Source organism: Rattus norvegicus, chromosome 8 (genome assembly GCF_021556685.1).
Source record: "Rattus norvegicus strain SHRSP/BbbUtx chromosome 8, alternate assembly SHRSP_T2T, whole genome shotgun sequence".
Classification (NCBI taxonomy): Eukaryota; Metazoa; Chordata; class Mammalia; order Rodentia; family Muridae; genus Rattus; species Rattus norvegicus.
Window position 1 is genome coordinate 36,828,089 of NC_141541.1, and position 26,480 is coordinate 36,854,568.

Below are 26,480 nucleotides of genomic sequence, written 5' to 3' on the forward strand. Positions count from 1 at the left end.
TCTCCAAGATGTGAGTTCTAGAGGACTTAGAAATAGACTCTAGATTGTTGGACTTTGGAACTTGAAATGTCTGTAACAGACTCTTAGCTGGGTGTGGAGGCACAGGCCTGTCATAATGCGACCATTTGAGAGACCACGGCAAGAGGGCTCTGAGGTAGGAGCCTATGTTGTCCTGTCTCAAGAAGTTTTTCTTTGTTTTGTTTTTCTAGGTTTAATCTCTCTCTAATTTTACTTTACTGGCAGGTAGACAACCTGGCAGGTAGGCATACAATTTGAAACAGTTTCAGTAATGTCAGAGTATATAATTAACCTCTTAAACCTTATATACCTTTAACCTACAGATGATGCCTGAGTCTCTCAAGCACCTTTACTTGTATCTGCATTCCAGAGCTTTGATTTTTAAATGAGAGAGAGAGAGAGAGAGAGAGAGAGAGAGAGAGACCCTTCTTACTCTACTTGAAGAGAATAATCTGGTGAACACACCTTAATGGGGGGCAGGGGGAAGGTGCTCTCTATTGGTTTTAAGCGTATGAAACATGTTTTTCAAGTGCTTGCCTGGTTTGTTGGTGGCTTTCTCCCATCTCTTCTTTGCTTGGAATGATGCTGTATTCAGCAGACCTGGGCACTGGTGTTTCAGGTCTTGAATGGGTTTACTTTTGTTTTACATTAGAATGGTTTACTTTAAGGGCTAGAAGATACTTCACAACTCCCCGTTTCTATTATTCTTGACTTATTGTTTTCTGAAGTTCTTGATTTTGAGATTTAGCAGTCGGTTTTTATAAACTTGGAGGGACAGAGAGAAAATACTTAAAGTTAACCATTAGTGGATTTATAATGCCACATACATTCATGTTCATTGCATACTATACAACTTTATATGGCTTCTCACTCTTAATGTCTTCTATAAAAGCCCAAATGTGTGTATCTTACAAGAAAGAGCTATCTTACTGCTTTGGGGCTTAGTTTGGTCCTCAAAATATCCATCTACTATTAAGTATAGCCTACAACCTTTCCTGAGAATTCTCTTATCAGTGTTAAAATAATAACCATGAGAGTCTGAAGTAAGCATTCCTAATCTCAGAAAATCGTATGCAGTGTTGGAACTTAGTCATTATTCAGTCATTATGATTTGCGAAGTAAACTCTGTTCTTACCTCAAGACATGCTAGTGCAAGACTTTCTTGGTATTTCAACAATTAAGCCCTTTGGGTTGGTGCCCAAGGTGAGCTTTTCATAGGAAAGGCATATGTTTGGCTGCATAAGGTTTTTTGATGTTCAAAAGGCCTTAGTGCTGTAAATAGTTTAAAAGTTCTTGATTTATTAAGTTGCTTATTTAAAGTTAAAAAATTATGCTAGCATGTGGGTCAGTGTTAAAATGCTTGTCTCATAAGCCCAGATCTAGGTTTATTACTAGTATTTGTGCCTAGGAGGTCACACGCACACAGACACACAGACACACAGACACACAGACACACAGACACACAGACACACAGACACACACACACACACACACACACACCCTTTTAGAAAAAAAGCTAAGATTTTCCCTATTGCATTCCTTGCCAATTCCAACTTTTTCAGTTAGTTACACTTTTATACTTACTAAATTATCTCTCTCATACTTAAACTTTTACTCAGGAGTGCAAACAAAGCCAACCTTTTGTTTTTAAAGTGGAACACGCCTTTTATCCCAGCATCAAGGTGACCTCTGAGTTTCAGGGCAGTTCTACATAGTGAGGTCCAGGCTAGTCCTGGTTACATAGACTGTGCCTCAAGATAAAGTAAGCTTGACCAGACAGTTGAGCCTTCCTAGACAAGCTCCGCTTCTCACTTGATTTCTTTCCAACCGTTCCTTTTCTTTTCTGTGTTCTCATTTAGTTATAATTATTTGAAGTAAATGTATTTCTTCTACCTAACTGTTCTGTGTTTTCTATGTTGGCTCTCTTTTTTTCTCCTCTTCCCTACTTGGTAGGGAAAACTCTGTAGGAAACTTTTGCTTTTTGTTCTTTCAGTCTCATTTCTGCCTCAGATGAGACTTTGATTTACCAATCAGGACTTTTGATAAACCTGAAATTGATCGATCTGATAATGTCAGCCATGTGACTTTTTAAGCGAAGGATTCGTTTCCTTCACTTAATGAGTTTTCACAGGCTGGGACAAGGCATCTGTCTCTCGGAATACATGTAGTCTTAGAATACAAGGCACAGTGGGAAGGCTCCCCTTCTGCCCCAGCCTCTGTAGGCCTTTAGTAGGCAAAGTCCCTGAGCACCTGGTGCTCACCATGGTGGATTTCTAGGGATGTGAATGGCTAGAAAGTGGATCTTCTAGGAAAACTGGTCTGCTGTATCTAAGATGACTGATGTGGCAACATGTGACAGTTTTCCTGTTTGTAAGGTAGCTAATCATAGCGTATGAGACTATCAAACACCAGCAAGTTAGAAGATACAATTTAAGGAAAAAATTAAATTAAAAAAGATACCCTAAATTAGCCTAACGAAGACCTTTAAGACCTATTTAAAACGACGACAAAATCAACAGCATAACACAAAGCTTTACTGAAGATCATAAAAGAAGCCAGGAAAATGATTAAGAATACACTTTGCTCAGAATAAAAGTATATAATACCATAAAGGTGTCAGTTCACTCTAATTTTGTGCATTCAGTATAATAAAGGGCTTAAAAATAGGCGGATCAATGTTGAAGTAAATTGAGTTGGGCGGAGTAACTTAGCTATGGGGATGATTTGGGTTTTTCAAGACAGGGTTTCTCTGCCTAGCCCTAGCTGTCCTGGGATTCATTATGTAGACCAGGCTGGCCTCGACCTCAAAGAAATCCACCTACCTCTGCCTCTCTGTGCTGGGATTGAAGATGTGATTTAGGGGAGAGAAAATGGTAGATGATTTGGGTGACTGAACATTATGGAATAACGCCTCAGTAGTTGAATCCTGTGGTGCTGAGCTGTAAAGCACTGGCGTACTGAGATAGGGTGAGGAGCCTATAGACACGCACACAGTCACAGAGAGATTTAGACATGGTACAGAGGGCTGCCCCAAGCCACTGGGGCACACGATCTATTCGGTAATGGGGTATGAGGATGCAGAATTTTTGTTGCTAAAACTGTAATGACTACTAAAATTAAATATCGGCATTTTCAGTTGGAAGTGTTCAAAAGCTGACATCCACTAGCTTTAGAAAAGTCTACGTGCCATTTTGAACAATCCAGTTATCTGCATTAGTATTAGAAGTTTTGTTTTTAAATTTCTTGGGAATTTTGGGTAGCTCAGATTTAATCTATATGAACTAACATTATTTAATCTATATGAACTAACGAGGACAGAGCTCCTGTATATTTTGAAGTACTGATTTATTTTTAGTTTATGCGTATAGGTATTTTGCCTGGAAATATGTCTGTGAGCCCCATGTTTTCAGTGCCTGAGAGGTCAGATTCCCTGGAACTGGAATTACAAAATATTGTTATCTGCCATGGGGATCCTGGGAACTGAACCTGGATCTTCTGGAATATGCTTACTATATTATACTCCAGGATGTCAGGTTGTAGCTTTTCTCAGATGTAAGTGTACAGGATACCAGAGAACCTCACAGCCTAATGTTTACTACTCCAGCCACATTGAAAGCAACAGAGAAGCTCAGATTCACTATAGGCTGTCTCTCAGAGCTGTTCTTACGAGTGGAAGAGAAGCATATCCTTGTCCATATAGACAAAACCTGACTGAAAATCCAAAGTTACCCATTGTCTCTGACAGGACAGTTGTCCTATTCCTTGTACTCTCTTGTCTTCAGAACACCAGAAAATGGTGAGCCCCAGGCAGGCTCTGGTTCCCATAAGCACTAGTGGAGAGTAACTTACTGGTTCAGCTGTAGTAGATTGAGGGCCAAACTTGGTGAAGGATCAGAGATAAATGATTGAGAGAAAGAGAAGAGAAAGATAAAATGCTGCTACTGCTTGGGATTTATTCACAGGACCAAGAAGATATATTTGTGTCAGAGTAGTCTCTGAGATGCTGGGCAATGTAATATAGTATTTATCTCCAGAAGAGAATCTACCTGGACCTCTTTTGAAACTCATAACTGCCGTGTGTGCATTTTCAGAAGTCGGAAGCAGGAGTCTGGTACAGATAGAGTATGTTTTAAAATTTAAAGAGTTTTTCTCAGGAGAAGCAGCAAGGCAGTTGAGTAGACAGCTTTTCTGTTTAAGAAACTGTCTTAGTCAGGGTTCTTATTCCTGCACAAATACCGTGACCAAGAAGCAAGTTGGGGAGGAAAGGTTTGTTCAGCTTACACTTCCACACTGCTGTTCATCACCAAAGGAAGTCAGGACTGGAACTCATGCAGGTCAGGAAGCACGGGGAAGCCAGTTCCTCCGGAGAGTGGTTATAAGCTACATGGAGTTGAGGAAGAACAAAGGAACAGGAGTGGGAACAGCACCAGGCTTCTCATGGCCACAGGTCTGTGTACCTGTCTTAGTCAGGGTTTCTATTCCTGCACAAAGATCATGACCAAGAAGCAAGTTGGGGAGGAAAGGGTTTACTCAGCTTACACTGTCCACACTGCTATTCATCACCAAAGGAAGTCAGGACTGGAACTCAAACAGGTCAGGAGGCAGGAGCTGATGCAGAGGCCGTGGAGGGATGTTACTTACTGGCTTGCTTCCCCTGCCTTGCTCAGCTTGCTCTCTTATAGAACCCAAGACCAGCCCAGGGATGGCACCACCCACAATGGGCTGGGTCCTCCCACCTTGACCACTGGTTGAGAAAATGCCTTACAGCTGGGTCTCATGGAGGCTTTTTCCACAACTGAGGCTCCTTTCTCTGTGATAACTCCAGCTTGTGTCAAGTTGACACACAAACTAGCCAGGACAGGGACTTTCTCATTTTGTTTGAATACACAGGTTCAAGACTGAGGACACATTGCCGAAACTTGTGAAAAATAGCTTTGGGTTTTTTATGTTCATAGTTTAAAATGCTTAACACTGGGATGTTCTGTTAGAGGTGGGGCTGTACTCAAGCATGTGGAGAGCAAAACTTGTTCATTATCATTAACAGAACAAGAGTCTGTGTAATATGTAGAAGCTGATTATTATGAGACACAAACTACATAAACACACTTTATAGCTATTAATGCTACTATTTATTAGTCGGCCTTCATTTTATACTTTCATTCCAATATAACGTACATATAGAGAAGTCTACAGCTTAGTCCATTCTTTCTGTATTTCTGTCTCTGTCTCTGTCTCTGTCTCTGTCTGCCTCTCTCTCTCTCTCTCTCTCTCTCTCTCTCTCTCTCTCTCTCTCTCTCTCTCTCTCTCACACACACACACACACACCCCAATCAAGATAACTCTTCTAGCATTCCACAGATTTTCCTATCCCTCCTTTATTTATCTTTACGTGGGTCATTGTGCATGAGTTGTGTTGCTTCTTTAACTTCATCTGAGTGGAATCATGTAACGGATAATGGATGATGGCTTTTGTTGCTGAACATTTGTGGAATTTATTGATTTGTGGCAAGTGGCAATGCTGATTCTCACTTTGTAGTAGCCTATTTTATGAAGTATAGTAAAAATGTGTGTTGGTTACATTTTGGACTTACATGATTGTAAACACAGTATTGCATATAAATATCCCAGATTTTTACATCGTGGCCACATAACCAAGAGTCCGGCTACATTATTTTATAATTATACATTGTAGAGCCTTTCATATTTATTATCTGTGTGCATGTCAAATGATTACAATCTCGCTTCTTTTTCTAATCTTATATTATTTTTCCTTCTGTATATCTGAAAAAAGGCAACAGCAATTGCATAGGACCTTATATATGCCAGAGACAAGTCTTTCCCAGTCTTCTCAGGAAAGCATTTCTAATTCACCGTTAAGGGTTGTGTTAGCCGTGTTCTTTAAAATAGTCTTCCTTTGAAACTTATGGTGGGCACTAAATGTTAGTTGTCGGAATCGTATGTGACCCTGTCTTTCCGAGTGTGGTCAGTTTTATGGATACGTTGTAGACTTTAAGCTAGTTTACATGTACACATGCACACACGCACACATGCACATGCATTTTCACAGTTCGTTTTAGAGCTGTGTTTACAGTATCTCTTCTCTCGCCTCTTTTTCTTGTAATGTCTTTTTGTCAGTGTTTGTTGTATAAGCTTTAAGACTTGGCTGGCTCACTGAGTGGGCTGAGAGGTGTTTATTCTTATAGTCTGGAAGGATACATGTATGCAAGAATGTTACTATTCATTCTTTCAGAGCTGGGAATAATGAGTGCACCAGTGAGTCTCCACAGGTTCCTCATCCGCTTAACTGTCATCCCAGCTGTAAGACTGTTTTTCTGTTTTAGTCTTTTTTTTCTAAGTGTTGGGGAATAGTATGCTTCGGGGGATAGAATTCCTCATTTAAATTAGACTCTAATTACGTTGAAATAGGATTGTTTACAATGTTCGCAGAGTCTTTCTATTGCCCATTTGCGTCCCAGTTCCAGGTAGCTCCCTTTTTGTTGTTCAGTGTGTTCTCAGTCCCTCTGCCTCCTCCATCTGTCTTCTGAGCTAGGTTTCCAGATATTGAAGAATTAACTTCTTTCTCATTTGCTTCTCTTTGTATATATGATTTATTCTTAACACCCGCCCCCCTCCACTTCCTGAGTCTGATTTGTTTAGTCCCACCTCAAAGTTGCTTTGTAGCTAAGGATGAGTATACAGGTCTGATCATTCTAGCAGAAGCAACATAAGGCATGAACCTTACGTTGGCTCGTAGTTCAAGGGTACAGAGTTCATGGCAGGAGAGAGAAGTCATGAAGCAAGAGCTTAAGGTGGCTGTCATATTCAGGGGTGCGGGTGCTTAGCACGCTTTCTCCTTTTTAGCAGGTGACACCTCAGTCCGTAGAATGACACTGCCCATTTTTAAGATGGTCACCACTCAGGTAACCCGGTTTAGAAACTCCCTCACAGACATGCCCAGAGGTTCTTTTTTATGTTTTTATACTAATTAAATATAATATGATATGATATAATGTTTGCACATGCGCGCGCGCGCGCGTGCGCGCACACACACACACACACACACACACACACACACACACGCCTCATAAAGCATACTGGCTTTCTGAATATCTCTCTTTGTAGTCCAGGCTGGCCTCAGAGTTACCTCGTAGCACAGGATGGCCCTGACTTGCAAGTTCTGCAATTACAATTGTGCATTCTACACCTATCCTTCTGTACATCTCCTATTTCCCACTGTTTCCACTGTCCTCAAATCTGTGCTCTTGTTTCCCTTTCGGTAAATTTATTTATTTATTTACTTTGATGAAAATGACTTATTTTACCTTCTTTTGTAAAAATGGATACTTTTGAAAGATAGAAGATTCTAGATTATGGTGTTCTTCCCTTCATTATGATTGTGAGTTTTGCTTCTTTGAAGTCAGTTTGTCCTTTGTACTGACTTTGAGTTTCTTGTAGGAAACTTTGTATTTAGTAGTTTGGCTATGATACACCTAGTTTGTTTTTTAAAACTTTTGCTTGAGGGCTAAGGAGATGACTCAGTGGTTAAGAATACTGGCTGCTCTTCCAGGAGGCCAGGTTCAAGTCCCAGCACTCATAAGGTGGCTCACATCAGCCTATAATCTGATCCCAGGGGATCTGATGCCTTTTGTAGCTTCCACAGGCACAACATGCACATGGTTGTCCGCTCACACGTACAGCAAAACAGCCACACACATAAAAGAAAAATAAATATCTTAAAGTAAACACTGTCTTGAGATTTCTAGAAATTCCTTGAGTTGGTAGCTTGATGGCCTTTATTAGCGTTAAAGGTGTTTCAGACATTGTTTTTTAAATACTGGTTTGTTCCTTTCTCTTTCTAATCATTTACTGTTTTTAAGTCATTAGTGTTGAGGTATGTGAGACTTTAGTTAACTGTTTAATCAGGTTCGTTGTTAAGTTAAACACATCTAGTGAATTCTTTTTAAACTAGTTTCAGACTCCCTCCTTTGTTTTACATTTATTTTTTTTATTGTACACACACACACACACACACACACACACACACACACTCTGTGAACTGTGTACAGGAGTTGATTCTCTCCTTCCTCCATAAGGGTCCTGGGGGTCAAACCCAGGTATCAGGCATGGGGCAAGCACCTTCACCTACTGGTGCATCTCTCCGGTCTGCGTCTAATGAATCTTTCATCTTAGAGTGAGCATTAGCGTTTCTGTACTCCAGTTCGCTCTTGAAATCTTCACTTTTATCTATTTTTCTTTCATTCCCCCGAACATATTAAACATAAATATTTTAAGCAACTTAATAAAAAATTAATGCTTCTTAGCAGCTTGTGTCTTTTTTCCTCCTTGCTTGACTGCAGGCAAGTAATTGCCTATGATGTGACTCATCTTGGAAAAGCCCACGTTTCTCATTTCTGTTTTCTCCCTGTTTCCTGCCATGAGTTGTTTTATCTGATGCGTTCTAGGGAAGTTTGTTTTGTAGTTTATCTGCCTTGGATACTCTTACAGTTTTTAATTACATTTATTGATTTTTCAAATGTGTGCAGGCACACAGTGTGTGCATGAGTACACGTGCTGTAGTACATGCATGGAGGCTATATCCTTTCATTATGTGGGTCTGGGAGATAGAATTCAAGGTATTAGGCTTGGTGGGAAGAAGCACCTTTTCCCACTCAGTCATCTCGATGGCCCTTTCTCTGCCATTTATTGTTGGACTAGAAGTGGAGCTGCTTACAGATTTCTCTATCCAGAGCAGAATTCACAAATGGACCATGATAAATGGATATAGTGCCTTTTCTTTTCAATAATTTATAAATCTGAGTTAGATAAGAGCTTGCATCTTGGGGTTTATTGGATATCATCTAATCTAGGTGGGATCTATAATTGTTTGGAAAAAAATCTCTAGTGCCATAAGAAACACTAAATGCATAATTTATTTTATTGGTCTTTTCTTCCTCTCCAAGATTGTAGTCTTGGGAATCCTACATTCAGATGTGTGCATTGATGGACTTTGAGTAACATTCATAATTACTCTCATTGACGGTGCTAATTGGATGTACTCTGTTCCATAAATTGGAACTAAAAGTTACTCATTTCTTCCTGAGTCACACACACACACACACACACACACATATGTGTGTGCACATGTGTACATATTCATGTGGAGACCAGAGTTGTATCTTCCTCAGTTACTCTCTCCCCACCCCCCACTCCATCCCCTTCTTGATATGGTCTCTCAGTGACCCTGAAGCTCTTTAATGCAGCTAGGCTGGCTGGCCAATAAGCTTCTGGGACAAACCGGGGGGGGGGGGGATTAGAGACAGGTACTACTACAAGTTTGCTTTAATTTCATCACTGGGAATATGTGCATCACGTCCTCATGCTTGTGGAGTAAGCACTTTACCATCCGAGCCAACCCATTTCGAAGGGTTGCCAATGCTCTGCACAGTTCTGTAGGTACTGTTTCAGAGTAGGTGATTTCTGTCACAGATCACCCTCGAGGTTCACATTACGCTGAATAGATGTAATCAGGCCTTGGATAATAATCACCACAGTTATTTTCTGGGGCACGCAGCAGGTGTTTGGTATGTCAGATCTCTGGAAGGCAGTGTGGAAATGAAGGCTCACCACTAGCCACCCCAGTTCTTTGAGTTAAACATAAAATCACATAAATCAGACTCCCCCCCCCCACCACCCCTGCCACCTTTGGATTGTGTTCATTGAAACAACTTTCATAAAGATGGAAATTCTTACAGAAATCTCTCATATTTCTCTCTCTAGGAAGATGAAGTCCTCAATACATTCTGAAGAGGATGATTTTGTTCCAGAGCTACATAGAAATGTTCACCCCCGAGAGCGGCCCGATTGGGAGGAAACGCTTAGCGCAATGGTAATTCAGCCGCATACATATGTGTATAAGTATAAGTGAAGATGACCGAAACAGCATTACCCGCAGGAAACAGTACAGTCGTTTTTGTTGCTTTGTACGTTTATCGAGTACTTTCAGGTGCTGGTTGTGGTGCTGTGCATAGGAGGTGAATACTGTGTGCGATAGCAATTGCCGGCTACAGGAGAAGGGCTGCATGGTGTTGTGAGAAGGTGGACTATAAGCAGACGTGAAAGAATGTGAAGGGGCAGGTGTGTTTACGTGGGAACATGTTAGGTGGTGGAAGAAGAAGTCAGGTAAAAGCTGTGTCAGAATTAAAAAGCAAGCTGGAGGAAACACACATAGAGTGGGGCTCTAATTAAATGGGCTGAGAGGAGCGGAGAACAAACAGATCCCGTGTGTTCTTGTGATCCAGTGACAAGGACTTTGGCACTATATGCTGCGTGGGGTTGTTAACCCCTGAAGGACTTTGGGCTGAGGACTGACGGAATCTGGCTTGACATATTAAAGGAAGTCTAGATTGCTAGTAAGTAGTAAGAGGCAAAAGAGGAAGCAAGAGACTGGTGAGGGGGTGCTATGTAATATAGGCCAGTGTGGGGTGCTATAGTAACACAGGAGACCAGTGAGGGGTGCTGTAGTAATACAGGAGGCCAGTGAGGGGTGCTGTAGTAATACAGGAGGCCAGTGAGGGGTGCTGTAGTAACACAGGAGACCAGTGAGGGGTGCTGTAGTAACACAGGAGACCAGTGAGGGATGCTGTAGTAACACAGGAGACCAGTGAGGGGTGCTGTAGTAACACAGGAGACCAGTGAGGGGTGCTGTAGTAATACAGGAGACCAGTGAGGGGTGCTGTAGTAACACAGGAGACCAGTGAGGGGTGCTGTAGTAACACAGGAGACCAGTGAGGGGTGCTGTAGTAACACAGGAGACCAGTGAGGGGTGCTGTAGTAATACAGGAGACCAGTGAGGGGTGCTGTAGTAATACAGGAGACCAGTGAGGGGTGCTGTAGTAATACAGGAGACCAGTGAGGGGTGCTGGAGTAACACAGGAGACCAGTGAAGGGTGCTGTAGTAATACAGGAGACCAGTGAGGGGTGCTGTAGTAATACAGGAGACCAGTGAGGGATGATACAGTGAGAACTGGTTAGAGTTTATAGATTAAAAGGAATGACTTTTACTAATGACTGTGAGCAAAGAGTGTGAGCTGGAGAGGTCAAAGATGACTTCATGGTTTTGAATCGATTAACCTGAGAACATGGAGTTTACTGAGTTGCTGGGTCAACACTGCAGTTGAGAAATAAGTACCAAGACTATCCATGTAATTTTCCAGAAAGTCTGTTTCAGCTACTCATTTAATTTATTTAAAAATAATTTAGAATTTGGTCTACTAGTAAAAGTAATGAAATTATTTTTATGAGCTATGATATTATTTTCAATTTAGTTCAAAGTTAATAATCCCTGTCATAAAAAATATAATATAAACATTCATCTATCCATGATGGTCTCTGAGAACTCACAAAGTCAGTTTGTAAAAGGTCTCTTCCTTCAGATAGATTTGCAACTTACTGATATCAGGTCACAAGCATAATGGTGTCTTGAACTGTGCATTAAAAACCAAGGCTGCCAAGCGCGCTACCACCAAGCTATACTGAGCTCCAAGATTATGATGTTAATTGATCGAATTTTGTTACTTGCGCTTATAGAGTTATTAGTTGTTACTTATATTTCCCTTTAATGTCTCATTGTACTGCGTACTAACTGCTTCTCAATAAGATTCAGTTAGAAGCACCCCATCCCCCAGGTAAATAACATCTGTAATATGGAAACCCACTTTGTACCTTCACTGAGGTCTGACTATACTGCCCTGAGCGGACAGCTTGAGTCTGAAATTCATTTTCACTGCAAACTTGCAGGAAACAGTCTCCTTTCTCAGTATGTGATAGCTTGAGAAGTACATACAGTAGCTTGTGAGCATACAGGGCTCCAGGATTACTAGTCTTTCACATGACTCCAGAAGCTATGCTTTGCCCCGTAATTTTAGGTTATGTTCCTTTAGAAATACCAAAGATTTTAGTGTTCAGTATAGAGGTTGAAGTATGTCCAGCCAAGCCCTTTTCTGCAATACACATATTCTCCCCCCAAATCAGTTAAAATGTGTCTTAGTAAATTTTACCCTTGGGTTGTATTGAACTAATGTTTCTTCCAGTTATTTGTGAGCATTCTGTCCTCTAGATGTCCCACACGAATCCCTCCCAGGGGCCAAGGCTTCATCTGCAAACTCACTAGCCCCTGAGCCGCGTTGGTTACAGCTCCATTCATCAAGAAGGAAGGAGCACAACTTGCTTATTATTATTGTAATTCTTTTAACGAACCGCGATTGTATCAAATCTTCAAACAACTTTTCCCTAAGTGGAATTAAGCCAGTTTGTGTTTCCTGGATGGATTTCTTGGGCTGCTACAGTTGACTGTAATTGAGTTGACCTCATTGATAATCAGTTTTCCTGTTCAGCTAACAGATGAGCGGCTTGGAGAAGCCACTCAGGTCACAAGCTTGTCATTCTGTGAAGAAATTCTAGATGATGATGATACCTGTTTTACAGGGGGTTTTGTCTTGGATTTTTCAAGGTTGTTTTTCTGTGAATTGAATATGTAGAGTGTATAGCTTAACATATTAATTTGCTTTCAGTTCACCATGAAATACCTTCTTATATCAGGGCCACCATTGGAAGGTGCCACCCACTTTTGGGTTGGGTCTTCCACTTTGATTAGTCTCATCAAGAGAACACGCCACATGGGGTACCCAGCGCCTTGCCTTTCAGTTGATTTCAGATCTCGTCAAGTTGTCGTTTTTGAGGTCAGCTGTTAAAACTGCTTCAGAGAGCTGAAGCAGCTTCATTTACAGACCCGTGGTGCTACAGTGGATGCAAGTGGATGCAAATCGTTCTGTTCCAATGGACACGATTTGTATCTCTTTTAACTCAAGACTATTTGAATTACTTTCAATTTTCTGTAAATTGACTTCCATTTTACAACGTTTAAAATAGTTAAAAAATTCAAGACCATTACTAATTCAAGTAATTCCTGGGGGCAGCAGCATTCCATTGAAAGGGTTTTAGTAATTTGTTTGCCTATTATTGTCTTTCATAATTCTTCCTTATAGTTTTATAACTTCCCGTAGATCTACATCGAATCTGTGAATAGAAAGGCAGCATTTTTTTTGGTAGTAGTCCACTCACTCTGTATTCAAGTGTTACATTCAATACGCACACAAAATTACTGAATTCTGTCGTTAGAATGCTAATTAATTTACCTGAGTACATGTGGAAATTACTTCCTACATCACATATATCGGTTCCTTGTTATAATCTCACGTAGTATTCTTAGTTTTCTCATGTGTAAGTTCCTTGAGGGTTGGTGCTATAATCCTTCCATTAAAAACATCACATTCAATAAATATCGAATTTCTGAATGATAAAAGTCACAGGAGCCTGGGTGAGGGTGCAGTTCACCTGGTTACATACTTGCCCTGCATGCGTCAAGCCCTGAGTTTGATCCCCCAGGACCACATAAAATCAGGTATGGAGACTCCCCACATGTAGTCCCAGAATTCCCAAGGTAGAGTCAAGAGGGTCAGAAGTTCAAGGTTATCTTCAGCTGTGTAGCAAGTTAGAGGCCAGCCTGAGTTATACAAGTTCCAATGTGGAAAAACAAAATGGGGGCTGCAGAGAAGGATTAGTGATTAAGAGCACTTATTTTTTTTCCAGAGGACCTGAATTTAGTTCCCAACACCCATATAGGAGTTCCAAACCATCTGTAGCTCCAATTCCAGGGGATCTTACACCCATTTTGGACCTCAGAGGGCACCAGGCATGTGCATTGTGCATAGACGTACATACAGGCTAAACACTCATCCACTTAAAAATAAATAAATCTAAAGATTTAAAACAAGAAAATCAAATGCAGAGATGAAAAGTGAGCCAGTATTTTACTAACCTTCCTCTAGAACTTCATGTTCACGCCAAATACAGAGTAAAAATGAAGTTTGCACGGTTGTTCTCTCAACAACTACCCAAATGAAATACCACTTTAAAAAAAAATTGAGAGAAATCTTTGAGAATTTTTCTCTAAAGCAGTTCTACTTAGTTTTTGAGTTTATGTAGAAATTAATATGCTTAATGGTGATTTGAATGGTGCAATGAGAAAGTTCACTTTTCGTCAACATTCAAAGAGATCCAGAAATTTCTAAACTCTTGAATTTAAAGGATTTTATATAAACACAGTGTAAAAATCAAAGCAATAGTAAACTGTAAATTAGTACTCTGTTTCTGGTATGATTAGCTACTCTTCACAATTGCTAACAAAAAATCGTTATTTTGAAAAATCCAGTCCTGAGGCTGTGAAGCTGGCAGCCCTTTTTGCCACATAAGTTTGAGGACCTGAGTTGGATCCATGCACCCACATTGAAATCCGGGTGTCGTCATGCTTGCTTGTGATCCCAGCTGCTGAGGCCAGTGTAGCAGGGTGCTGGGAACCTGACGGAGCACAGGGAAGAAGGCACTTAAGAGACCCAAGGAACTAAAAGTGAGCTGTGTGCTTCTGTGGAGATGACCCATAGCCCTGATACTCAGCGTTGTATCAAGCATGGTAACCTGCAAGGAGTTGGTTAGCTAATCTCCGTAAGGACGCTCTGCGGGGAACAGAGTCAGGAGGATGTGAACAGTCATCCTGGAAGAGGCAGCTGCTGTAGGAGCCTTTTGCACATGGTTGTAGCTAAGGTCGTAGTCATACTCTGCACATCCACTGTCTGCACATCCATTCTCTGCACATCCACTCTCTGCACATCCATACTCTCACATCCATACTCTGTGCATCCACTCTCTGCACATCCATACTCTCACATCCACTGTCTACACATCCACTGTCTACACATCCACTCTCTGCACATCCATTCTCTGCACATCCATACTCTGCACATCCACTCTCTGCACATCCACTCTCTGCACATCCACTCTCTGCACATCCACTCTCTGCACATCCATACTCTCACATCCATACTCTCACATCCATACTCTCACATCCATACTCTGCACATCCATACTCTCACATCCATACTCTGCACATCCATACTCTCACATCCATACTCTGCACATCCATACTCTCACATCCATACTCTGCACATCCATACTCTCACATCCATACTCTCACATCCATACTCTCACATCCATACTCTCACATCCATACTCTGCACATCCATACTCTCACATTCATACTCTCACATTCATACTCTCACATCCATACTCTGCACATTCATACTCTCACATCCATACTCTCACATTCATACTCTCACATCCATACTCTCACATCCATACTCTCACATTCATACTCTCACATTCATACTCTCACATCCATACTCTCACATCCATACTCTCACATCCATACTCTCACATCCATACTCTCACATCCATACTCTCACATCCATACTCTCACATTCATACTCTCACATTCATACTCTCACATCCATACTCTCACATCCATACTCTCACATCCATACTCTCACATCCATACTCTCACATCCATACTCTCACATCCATACTCTCACATCCATTCTCTCACATCCATACTCTGCACATTCATACTCTCACATCCATACTCTCACATCCATACTCTCACATCCATACTCTCACATCCATACTCTCACATTCATACTCTCACATCCATACTCTCACATCCATACTCTCACATTCATACTCTCACATCCATACTCTCACATCCATACTCTCACATCCATACTCTCACATCCATATTCTCACATCCATACTCTGCACATTCATACTCTCACATCCATACTCTCACATCCATACTCTCACATCCATACTCTCACATCCATACTCTGCACATTAATACTCTGCACATTCATACTCTCACATTCATACTCTCACATCCATACTCTGCACATCCATACTCTCACATCCATACTCTCACATCCATACTCTGCACATCCATACTCTGCACATCCATACTCTCACATCCATACTCTGCACATTCATACTCTCACATCCATACTCTCACATTCATACTCTCACATCCATACTCTCACATCCATACTCTGCACATTCATACTCTGCACATCCATACTCTCACATCCATACTCTGCACATCCATACTCTGCACATCCATACTCTCACATCCATACTCTGCACATTCATACTCTCACATCCATACTCTCACATCCATACTCTCACATCCATACTCTGCACATCCACTCTCTGCACATCCATACTCTCACATCCATACTCTCACATCCATACTCTCACATCCATACTCTCACATCCATACTCTCACATCCATACTCTGCACATCCATACTCTCACATCCATACTCTCACATCCATACTCTCACATCCATACTCTCACATCCATACTCTCACATCCATACTCTCACATTCATACTCTCACATTCATACTCTCACATTCATACTGTTTCCTGCACATTCATACTTTGGCCAGTGAACATCCTTTCCATTCCTAGAGTCTGAGACCTCAGTGTCCTTTCCCTGTGCACGCTCATGTCAACAGTACACATTCAGTCAGGACTAGGGAGCTATATCCATACACAGCTCTAGGGAGGCAGAAAAAGGCTGGTTTGGTTAACACCAGTCTAGCTAAATTGGTGAGATCTAGGTTCAGAGAGAGAGCTTGTCTCAAAGAAGTTATGGTGGGGAACAACTGAGGAAAACACCTGATGTGATCTCTGGCCTCTACACATGGGTACAAGTGCGCCTGCACAGGTGTGCACACACACACACACACACACACACACACACACACACACACACACACGGAATCCCTCTCACAAAGTTAAAAATCAAATCTAGACATGCTGCCCAGAGTCTCAGCAACTTAGGAAACTGAGTTGGAAGTTTGTTTGAGTCTAGAATTTGGGGGACAGCCTAGGCAACATAGTAAGAGCCTACCTACCCCCACTTCATAAAACCAGATGAAACAAAACCACTGAACTAAACAAACACACAAAAATACAGAAGTAGAACCTTTCTAAATTGCCAAAAATAAATTATTTGTAATTAGCATCGAGATTATTTAGTAATTGCCTTATTAGGGTCTTTTAAACTCTAACATAAAACAGCTGGGGAGAGAGAGAAAGAGGGAGGGAGAGGGAGGGGGGGAGAGAGAGAGAGAGAGAGAGAGAGAGAGAGAGAGAGTGTGTGTGTTGGAGGTTTTTGTTTGTTTTGTTTTTCCCAGTTTTGAACACCTTGACTATCTCACTTATGTTCCTTCAGCTTTAATGGTTTTGTTATTCATTCTAGGTTCAGTATTTGAAATAAATACCCAGACCAAACAATATGTGACATGTGTGAGCATTGGTATTTTAAAAACATAATGCTTCAGTGCACTCGGGACCCAAGGTGCTGCTGGATTTCATGGTACAGCTTGGAGCGTGCCAGGCAGCAGTGTGACTTTTGACGAGCATGCCGTTTTAATACTTTCTGTCAGGAACATTTCCACTTCCACTTACTTTTCAGTCATTAAAATTAATATGTGGTCAGCAATTCGCCTGAAGCAGGTCGGTTCATGTTGGAACAAATGAAACTATTGATAAGAAAACAGATAGTCGGTGTATAAATAGCTGTTAAGGTCTATATCTCTGAAAACAAGATACAATTCCATTTGCTGAAATACCAGAGTTTTAAAATTAAGGCAAACAGCCAGTGTACGTAGTCCTGTCAGCTCTGCACATGTGCACTCCATCCCCTCCACCTCTTAAAGACACAGCACGCTCCCCGCCCCAGCCCCAGGCTTACACTCTTCATAAAGGCTATACTTTTCAGGTGCGTTTCCCTCCCACTGTAAGTGTTGGCATCTACAGCTCCATGCTTTTCTTTATGGTTGGTCCTTCCCACATCTTCACTGCCGCTACAGTGGATGTGGCCTCCATGCCCCTCACGCCCAAGAACATGTGCACATCATGAACTACAGACTTACACATCTCATCTTTGGAACTTCTTGCAAGAAAGAGCCTTCCCTTGTTCAGCTTCATTGTCTAGGTTAACCCACTGACTTATTTTATCACCCGTATCAAACATCGTGTATTGTTACGAGCCAGGTAGTTTAAAGTCCTTTCCTCCTTGGTTGTATTACTCCATTCACTTTGACTCTTACACAATCCTCGGGGGTGCTGACCTTTAGGTCACACCCCAGAGAAAACCTTCTAAACCACCTCGCTTGTGTTCCTCCACCATTTTGATGCCACCACACTAGAATTTTGGTATTATTTTATGTTCAGTATTAGAAATACCAAAAATGAGTTGTAGATGACACGTGTGGATATTGCATATTTGTGCCCACACCGTTGTGTGCCCCTTTGCCTTTTTTCCCAGGTCACCGCAAGGCTCAGGTCCTCAGTTTTAGAGGCCTTTATTCATGTGTGACCCCTGCACTTCCCTCTGTTTCTGTTCTAATTTTCTCTGTATCGCTTACAAATACTGGAATGTTATGTGATTGTTTGCTTCCCCATTGCAATGTGAGCTGTGCGAGTAGAGCCTTTAATTATGTTTAGTTACTGCTTTGTTTTCAGTAAATATTTTCTGGTAAGGGAAAGAGCTATTCTTTGTCCAAAGAAATGCCTTTTTCCTGTAAAACACCGAACTTTTCATTTTACTTTTTGAACATTGTGCTGGCTAGATTGTCAACTTGATACAAACTCGAGTCTGTGGGAAGTCACCCGAGAAGAGGAAACTTTAGTTGCTGAGTGTCTTGATCAGATGGTACCTCCAGACTGTCACGAATGACGACATGGAGATGTGTTTTATTAATTATGGGAGCTTGGCATTAGCTTGGGCTTGTTCCAACTAGCTCTTATAACTTAATTAACCTGTTTATACTAATTCACGTTCTGCCACATGGCTCATTACCTCTCCTCAGCACCAGCACATGTTTCCTCCTTTGCCTCTGGTGGCAAATCTCCCGCCTCCTGACTCATTCCTAGAGCGCCTCTTTCTGCCCAGATAACCTGCCTTTCCTCTCCTGCTTTGCTATAGGCCATCTCTTCATTAATCCAATCAGAGGTGATGGAGAAGATGTTTATAAACTGAAGATACAAACACAAGCTTTACATAGTTCACAAGAGATTTTCCAAACAAGATGACTTGTAGGTGTGTCTGTGGGGCATTGTCCTACTTGCTAATTGACATGTGAGGACCCAGCCCACTGTGGGCGGTGCTGTTACTAGGCAGGTGTGCTTGGGCTACACCGGAAAGGGAGCTGAATAATCCCAAGGAAGCAAGCTAGTCTGTCTCCAGGTTCTTTCTTGAGCTCCTGCCTTGGCTTCCTTTGCCGATAAACTACCCTGTAAGATGAAACAAATCCCAAGTTGGTGGTGGCCAGTGTTTTTTCACAACAGATAGCAAACTACATTAATACAGACATTAATACAAGGTTTCTTCATTGCTTTCTGTTTTTTCTCCTCCTTTCATTTAAAACAATAGTGAGATTTATTGGTACTTTGTTTTTGTTATTTTGATTTTGTTTTTTCTATTGGATATTTTTTATTTACATTGCAAATGTTATTCCCTTTCCAGTTTCCTGGACTTAGGCCCCCTATCCCATTCCCCTCCCCTTCTTCTATAACGGTGTTCCCCTCCCCCTGATATTACCCTACACTGGGGTTCCAACCTTGGCAGGACCAAGGGCTTCTCCTTCCATTGGTGCCCAACAAGGCCATATGGAGTTGGAGCCATGGGTCAGTCCATGTATAGCCTTTGGGTAGTGGTTTAGTCCCTGGGAGCTCTGGTTGGTTGGCATTGTTGTTCATATGGGATCTTGAACCCCTTTAGCTCCTTCAGTTCTTTCTCTATCTCCTTTAATGGGAGTCCAGTTCTCAGTTCAGTGGTTTGCTGCTAGCCTTCACCTCTGTATTGGACATGCTCTGGCTGTGTCTCTCAGGAGAGATCTACATCCGGTTCCTGTCAGCATGCATTTCTTAGCTTCATCCTTTTGGTGGTTGTATATGTATGGGCCACATGTGGGGCAGACTCTGAATGGCCGTTCCTTCAGTCGCTGCTCTAAGCTTTGCTTCTATATACCCTCTTATGGATATTTTTGTTTCCCCATTTTAAGAAGGAGTGGAAGCATCTGCATTTTGTTCATCCTTCTTCTTGAGCTTCCTGTGGTCTGTGGATTGCATCTGGGGTAATTCGAGCTTTTGGGCTAATATCCACTTATCAATGAGTGCGTACCATGTGTGTTTTTCTGTGATTGGGCTACCTCACTCAGGATGATATTTTCTAGTTCATTCCATCTGCCTATGAATTGCATGAAGTCATTGTTTTTGATGGCTGAGCAGTGCTCCGTTGTGTAGATGGACCACATTTTCTGTATCCATTCCTCTTTAAAGGTTGTCACAGACAGCCCTTTGAACTTCATCATTTTCTCTTGTATTGCTTACATTCCTACAACTTGGATAGAAGAGCTGGATTATTTTTTTAGAGCAATCGATGAAGAGGTGATTTTTTTTTTTATCTTTTTGGAGTGTGTTTATGTGTGTGTGTATATACACATGCTTTACTTTTACTTAGTGGAACTAATGTGCAGTGTGTAATTTATCACAGAATAGATCACTATTACTTTCTAGTATCATTGAAGAAAAGCTATTTTAACAAAGTCTCTTGGGCAGGGAATGTGGCTAAGTGAGTAAATTGCTTGCAGCTCAAGCATGCAGACCTGAGTTCAGACACCCAGGATTCACTTTAAAGCAGAATGTGCTGCCTTAACTCCAGCACATGGGATAAAGACAGGAAGAGACGAGTGGAACCTGGAGTCCTGCTGCCCAGGCAGTCTAGGTGAAACAGTGTTTTCCAGGTCAGTGAGAGACCATGTCTCAAAAACCAAGTGGAGAGCAATCCCAGATGTCACCTCAGCCTAACCCTTGCCCTCCACGGCATGCACACACAGGTGAGAGCTTAGTAATTCCCCCACGTACTTGTGTGCACACCTCCACATCCGAATAAATGCTGGTAAAGGTTTCAGTATATCGCTCTCTTTTCTTAGAATCTTTTATAAAGTTCATGATGAAATTATATCATGTATTATTGGGACGAGGTCTAATCTGAAGAAGCAGAATTAATCCAGGACACTATGGCAAATGGAGTGACGTAAGAAGGGACGGAGAAGCCGAGTCTCAGTTATAAAAAAGGATAAAATCGCTACTATGTAAATGTGATAATTTGGGTTGATTCACTAGCTGTTGCCTAGCAGAGGATTTGTGATAATGGTGCTTGCTAATTTTAAAAGTTACTTTAGGTGTTGGGGATTTAGCTCAGTGGTAGAGCACTTGCCTAGCAAGCGCAAGGCCCTGGGTTTGGTCCCCAGCTCCGAAAAAAAGAATTAAAAAAGAAAAGTTACTTTAAACTTTGCCTCTGAATGACTTCCCTTGCTGTTAACTGGGTCTCCGAGATGTTACTAGAAGTGAACCTGAAGGCAGCTTCTGCTGCAGAGCATCTGGCTTCGTCGCCATTCCCAGCCGCCGTGGCTCCAGTTACCCTGGCTTTCTCGCACTTTTGGTGTCATGTAAAGATAGAGAGTTGACCCACTGGAGGGGCAGCATATCTTATTTGAGGACATTGGTCTGGCTTACAAATTGTTCAGGGACTTAAACCTGCCTTCAGCCTCCTTCCATTTCTGCTTCTGGTTTTCAGTGCTTGGCTGTGGAGGAGTCTGGGTGATTTATTAGCTGGTGTGTTGCTGGGCCTAGTCTGTGGTGTCCAGACATTAGAAAATACACCTACCACCATTATTTATCTCCTAGAACTCTAAATGTTTCCTTCCTTCATTCTCCCCTCCCTTCCCCTCTTAACAATGTATACCGTGTAACCAGGCTGGCCCCACAGAGAGGCTTGCTTCCACCTCTTGGTTAAAGTTGAGTACCACCCCACCTGGCTAGATTGTCACGGTAACAAGCTTGTTAGTGCATGTTAGTAAATCTGCCAGTTGTTATCAAGTGGGATACACTCAGTAATGCTCGACAGAATTTTAGGAGAGAACTCCGGGCAGCAGTCAGAGTCTTAGTGAGTGTCTTTTGAGTAATTGTGGCTGTTTTTGGAAGTTTTCACAGGAACTCATGATATTCAGATGTAGGAAAGTCTGTTTTTTGTCCAGACTGCATGGGGATAATTTTCCTGGATAATATTAAATTGTCAAGCCTCTTGAATAAGTGAAGAAAGTTATTACTGTTGTGTTGTCTGTTTCTGCTATGTATATTTTGTATCCAAGTTCTTCTGAAAATATTCAAAGCATGCTACATTATTCTTTCTACTTATCCACTAAGGATGCATCATATATTGGCACTGTCACTTATTATAATATCCTCCATGTTCAATGTGTTTATTTTCTAAGGTATTAGAATAATTATTAAATTTTCCTTGTTATCTTTTGTTCCTTTGTCAGAAGTGGGACAATATTAGACTAAAGATTTCTTCAAAGGTATCTGTAAACATTTATCATTTCAGAGATACCTTATGTATACGTTCTTGTTGTCTTTTCATGATAGCATAAATTTTATATTAAAATCTCATTTATCTAGTAGATTATATAGATATATAGTACTTTGCAGGCTGGCTTTCTCTCTTTCTTTCTCTCTTTCTTTCTCTCTCTCTTTCTCTCTTTCTTTCTTTCTTTCTTTCTTTCTTTCTTTCTTTCTTTCTTTCTTTCTTTCTTTCTTTCTTTCTTTCTTGGACACTGAACTAGGTAATTTATTACTGTGATAAAACAGCTTGACCAAAAGCATCTTATAGAAGAGTAGTTTTTTCCTAAGTTCCAGAGAGGGAGTCCATAATGACATGGAAGGCATGGGAGCAGGCAGTTAAAACGCTTTTCACCTTTGATCACATAGGAAGCTGAGAGCGTGAGGTGGAAGAGGACAAGGCTACAAACAATTAAAACCTGCCCCCAGTGACCTATTCCCTCTAACACTGCCACACCCCCTAAAGGTTCTATGATCTCCCTCAACTGCCCCACCAGTCTGGGACCTCATGTTCAAATGCCTGAATGTATGGGGCTGTTGCTTGTTCAAACCACTACAGGCTGTTTCTTGTATATTTAGCCCCGTCTGTTCTCTATCTTATGATCCTTCTGTCTCAGCTTCCTGAATACTGGGAATACAGTAGGCATGTGCCCCTGGGGTTACTATTGTTGTGATGAATACTGTGACCAAAAGCAACTGGGGAGCAGAGGGCGTGTTTCACTCATAGTTTCAAAGGAAGTCAGGACAGGAACTCAAGAGAACCTGGAGTCGGGAACTGGTGCAGCAGCCTTGGAAGGATGCTGCTTACTTGGCTGCTCTCTGAGGCTTCTTGGGTTTGCTTTCTTATAGAATCCAGAAGGACCAGCCCAGGGATGACACCACCCACATCGGGCTGGGCCTTCCCTCCTCAGTCACTGATTAGGAAAATGCTCTACAGTCCCGCTGAGAGCCCAGCCTTACTGGGAGGCATTTTCTCAATTCCGGTTACCTCCTCCCAGATGACTACAGCTTGTTCAAGCTGGAATCAGCCAGCACAGCCTGGCTGTGACTGGTTGTTTAGGTGCAGCTCTGTCACATAGAGACGACTCTTAGGATTTCATTTACCTTTTTCAACAGTTAAAGATATCACACACTTTCCTCTTATCTATATTTTAGGCAGAAATGTAATTTTAATGATTATCAAGAAATAATATTCATGAATTAGTTTAAAAGTGGCTGTGCTCTCTCCTTCTAGTGCTAAATATAAGAGGCAAATGGAATCTTCAGAAAGTAAAAGTGGGAAATGGCAACCTGAGACCATATTTTCTAACTTATTTTCAGATAGTTTTATCACATGGTTAGGGCTGAACATCCTTGTCGTTTATTATTTCTTGTTCTGTAGGTTGGGCTAGTGGAATGTTTTCTGCTTTGGGTCCCAAAACACAGAAGCTAGCACCCACTGTGCTCTCATCTGGAGATGCCACGGGGCTCGGCTCTCATCTGGAGATGCCACGGGGCAGTTAGCTTCCTGCCTTGGTCACGTGGAGGGCAGAAGGTAGTTAGTTCCTGTGATCCTAGGTGTGAGGTCCAGGTTTCCTTCCTAGCTGTCAGAGAGGAGCGTGTCTCTGTTCCTGTAAGTGGTCTGAATTACTCTCAAGAGGCCCTTCCTGCCTTCAAAGCCAGCAGGAACCTTAAAGAAGAAGACTTTGATCTCTGTTATTATTATTATTAGCTTGACGAAATCTACTGTGAATTACTGTACCAGTAAATCTGCTGTTCCAGGTCTGACTGGTCTGAGCCCTTATGTCCATCTGCAGAACCAGTTCACTGAAGCTCCCTGATGGATGAAGTGAGGGAGAAGTGGGCCGAGGGCTTGTTTTAGCATTTTTCCCACAGTAGCATTGCATGTTTTCCTTTGCTTCTAAACATCTTAATGTACTTACCATATTTGATATTAGTTGGTGAAAATAGGCATAACACAGAATTTTAAATCCTTCAGTATTCATGAAACCAATTGCTTGGGGTAATTTATATATTTAGTATATTGCTACTGCTAACGGAAAACAGTGCTATGAGGGTAGAGAGGAGGCTCAGCACTTGCTGCTGCCCTTCCAGAGTACCTGAGTTCCATTCCCAGGACAGTATGATAGCTCACAACACTGTAATTGCAGCTCCAGGGTATGCCAGGCCTCGGGCCTTCTAGGATACTGTACTCATCTGCACACTTCCCACATACACACACACACATACTTGCACGTAAAGATAATAAAAGTAAAAAAAGGGGTTGGGGATTTAGCTCAGTGGTAGAGCGCTTGCCTAGCAAGCGCAAGGCCCTGGGTTCGGTCCCCAGCTCTGAAAAAAAGAAAAAAGAGAAAAAAAAAAAGTAAAAAAAGATGATAAAAAAGAATTTAAAAACTAGTATCAAATGTATTTGATGATTATATAATATCCCATAAAACATAACTCCTAAATTTATTTTATATTTTTTACTTTAGCAAATGATGATACTTTTTTTTTTTTATTCTTAAAACAGAATTGCCCACTAAAGGGTATAGAAATCCCCAAATTACTTGCCAATTTAATTAAAATATTGTGACTAACAGTGTCCAAACTGCTGCTTCTTTCTTGGCCTCGGTTTCTTTGTTGCAGTGGGGAAGCTGGGCCATTTTTCTTTCAGTTCTATGACACGTTAAGCACTTTCCACACAGTGCATTTTTCTCCTTTCAAAAGAGTGGAGGGGCCGAGGAGATTAGATATTTTCAAAAACATTACATTCATGTATTTTATTCTCAAAGAATAAAAGTTTTAAAGCCTGTTAATGCCTGTTAGTGTTCTGGGACATGCCAGTAGGGAGTTCACTATGTGTGGGAGGAGATTCCCACCCAGAGACATGCAGAGTGGGTGAGTCTGTGCTGGGGGAGCGACTGTCGATGTGGCTTTCCTGTCTACTTCAGAACGTGGCGCACTCCATCACTGCTGGATGACGTTGCAGCTCGCCGGGCAGCACTACCAACCACTTTATATGCATAGGTGGTCACCAAAATTGGTTACTTGAACGACTCTCCTATCATCTGCCTCAGTGTGAGGGCGGCAGGGTCATTTTCAGGGGATTAGGCGGCTGGCAGTTAAAGCGGACAGGGCAAAACATTGTTTTCTCAGTTTCGCAGGTTTTTCCACATAAAATTATGTCGTTCTCGAATGGGTCGGTTGTTCCTTATCGTTTAACTGGCTCAGACCGTAGAGCAGCAAGTGTTGTCTTGGTGTAGACTTGTGTTTCTAAAGACTGTACTGGCTTTTTACTGGAAGAAAATCCCTCCGAATTAGATTAAGCTGCTGGTAGATTTCTGGCCTCAGTTCATGTTACATGAACTCTTGTCAAGGGAGGCCTGCTCCCCAACCCCATCCTTACTCAACGGGACTTTCGACGTGGATTTAGGGCTTTGTTTGACTCTCGGTGTACGTGGCGTTCGTCTCAGTGGGCCTTGCAGCCGTTTGAGTTCTTCACCTGCAGCATTCAGTGTCCCTCCCCCTTCCAGTATTTCTCTACAGTCGATGAGCATGACATGTGCTCTTTATATCTTTCATAAGAGTGTTTGGAGCAGGATGAAAGCCGTGGGGCTTTCCTGTTACGCATCCTCGTGCAGCGGCTGACACTTTACGTTCAGCGTTTCGTCAGCTCTCAGCCGTGTTTTCATGTAGAACTCAGTTCAAAACCTCATCAGTGGGTTCTTCCCACACACTCAGGTAAGCGCCTTGCCGTGGCCGAGATTCAAGGCCTTCTCACTTGTCAGTCCTGTCGCCGAGCTGTGGGGAAGCGCGTGCGCACACCGTTCTCACAGCACAGCAGAAAGGACTACGGATGTCTCTCCAGAGTCCTCAGTTCTGTATTACTGTTTCTTACACTGAAGACATTAGGCTTTCAGTGACATTAGTGGTTGCTTGTTTTGCTTTAATCTTCTATTTTTATTTCATTTCTGAATTCAACCTTATCGCCTGTTACTGTGTTCATGCTTGTGTTTGATGTGTGCGTCGAGAACAGGCACGCGTGTGCCGTGGCATGCATGTG

The 26,480-nt window shown here is 41.9% G+C and overlaps 1 protein-coding gene across 8 annotated transcripts in view; it reads left to right on the plus strand.

Annotated features, from left to right (window-relative positions):
* The window catches only part of Arhgap32 (Rho GTPase activating protein 32), a 257,921-nt gene that overhangs the window by 109,292 nt on the left and 122,149 nt on the right, over nt 1-26,480 (plus strand). For all 8 annotated transcript variants that reach the window (XM_087561825.1, XM_087561827.1, NM_001427098.1 and 5 more), the window contains 1 exon segment: nt 9,796-9,904. In XM_087561825.1, the coding sequence (XP_087417951.1) occupies nt 9,800-9,904 (105 nt within the window). In that variant the 5' untranslated portion in view covers nt 9,796-9,799.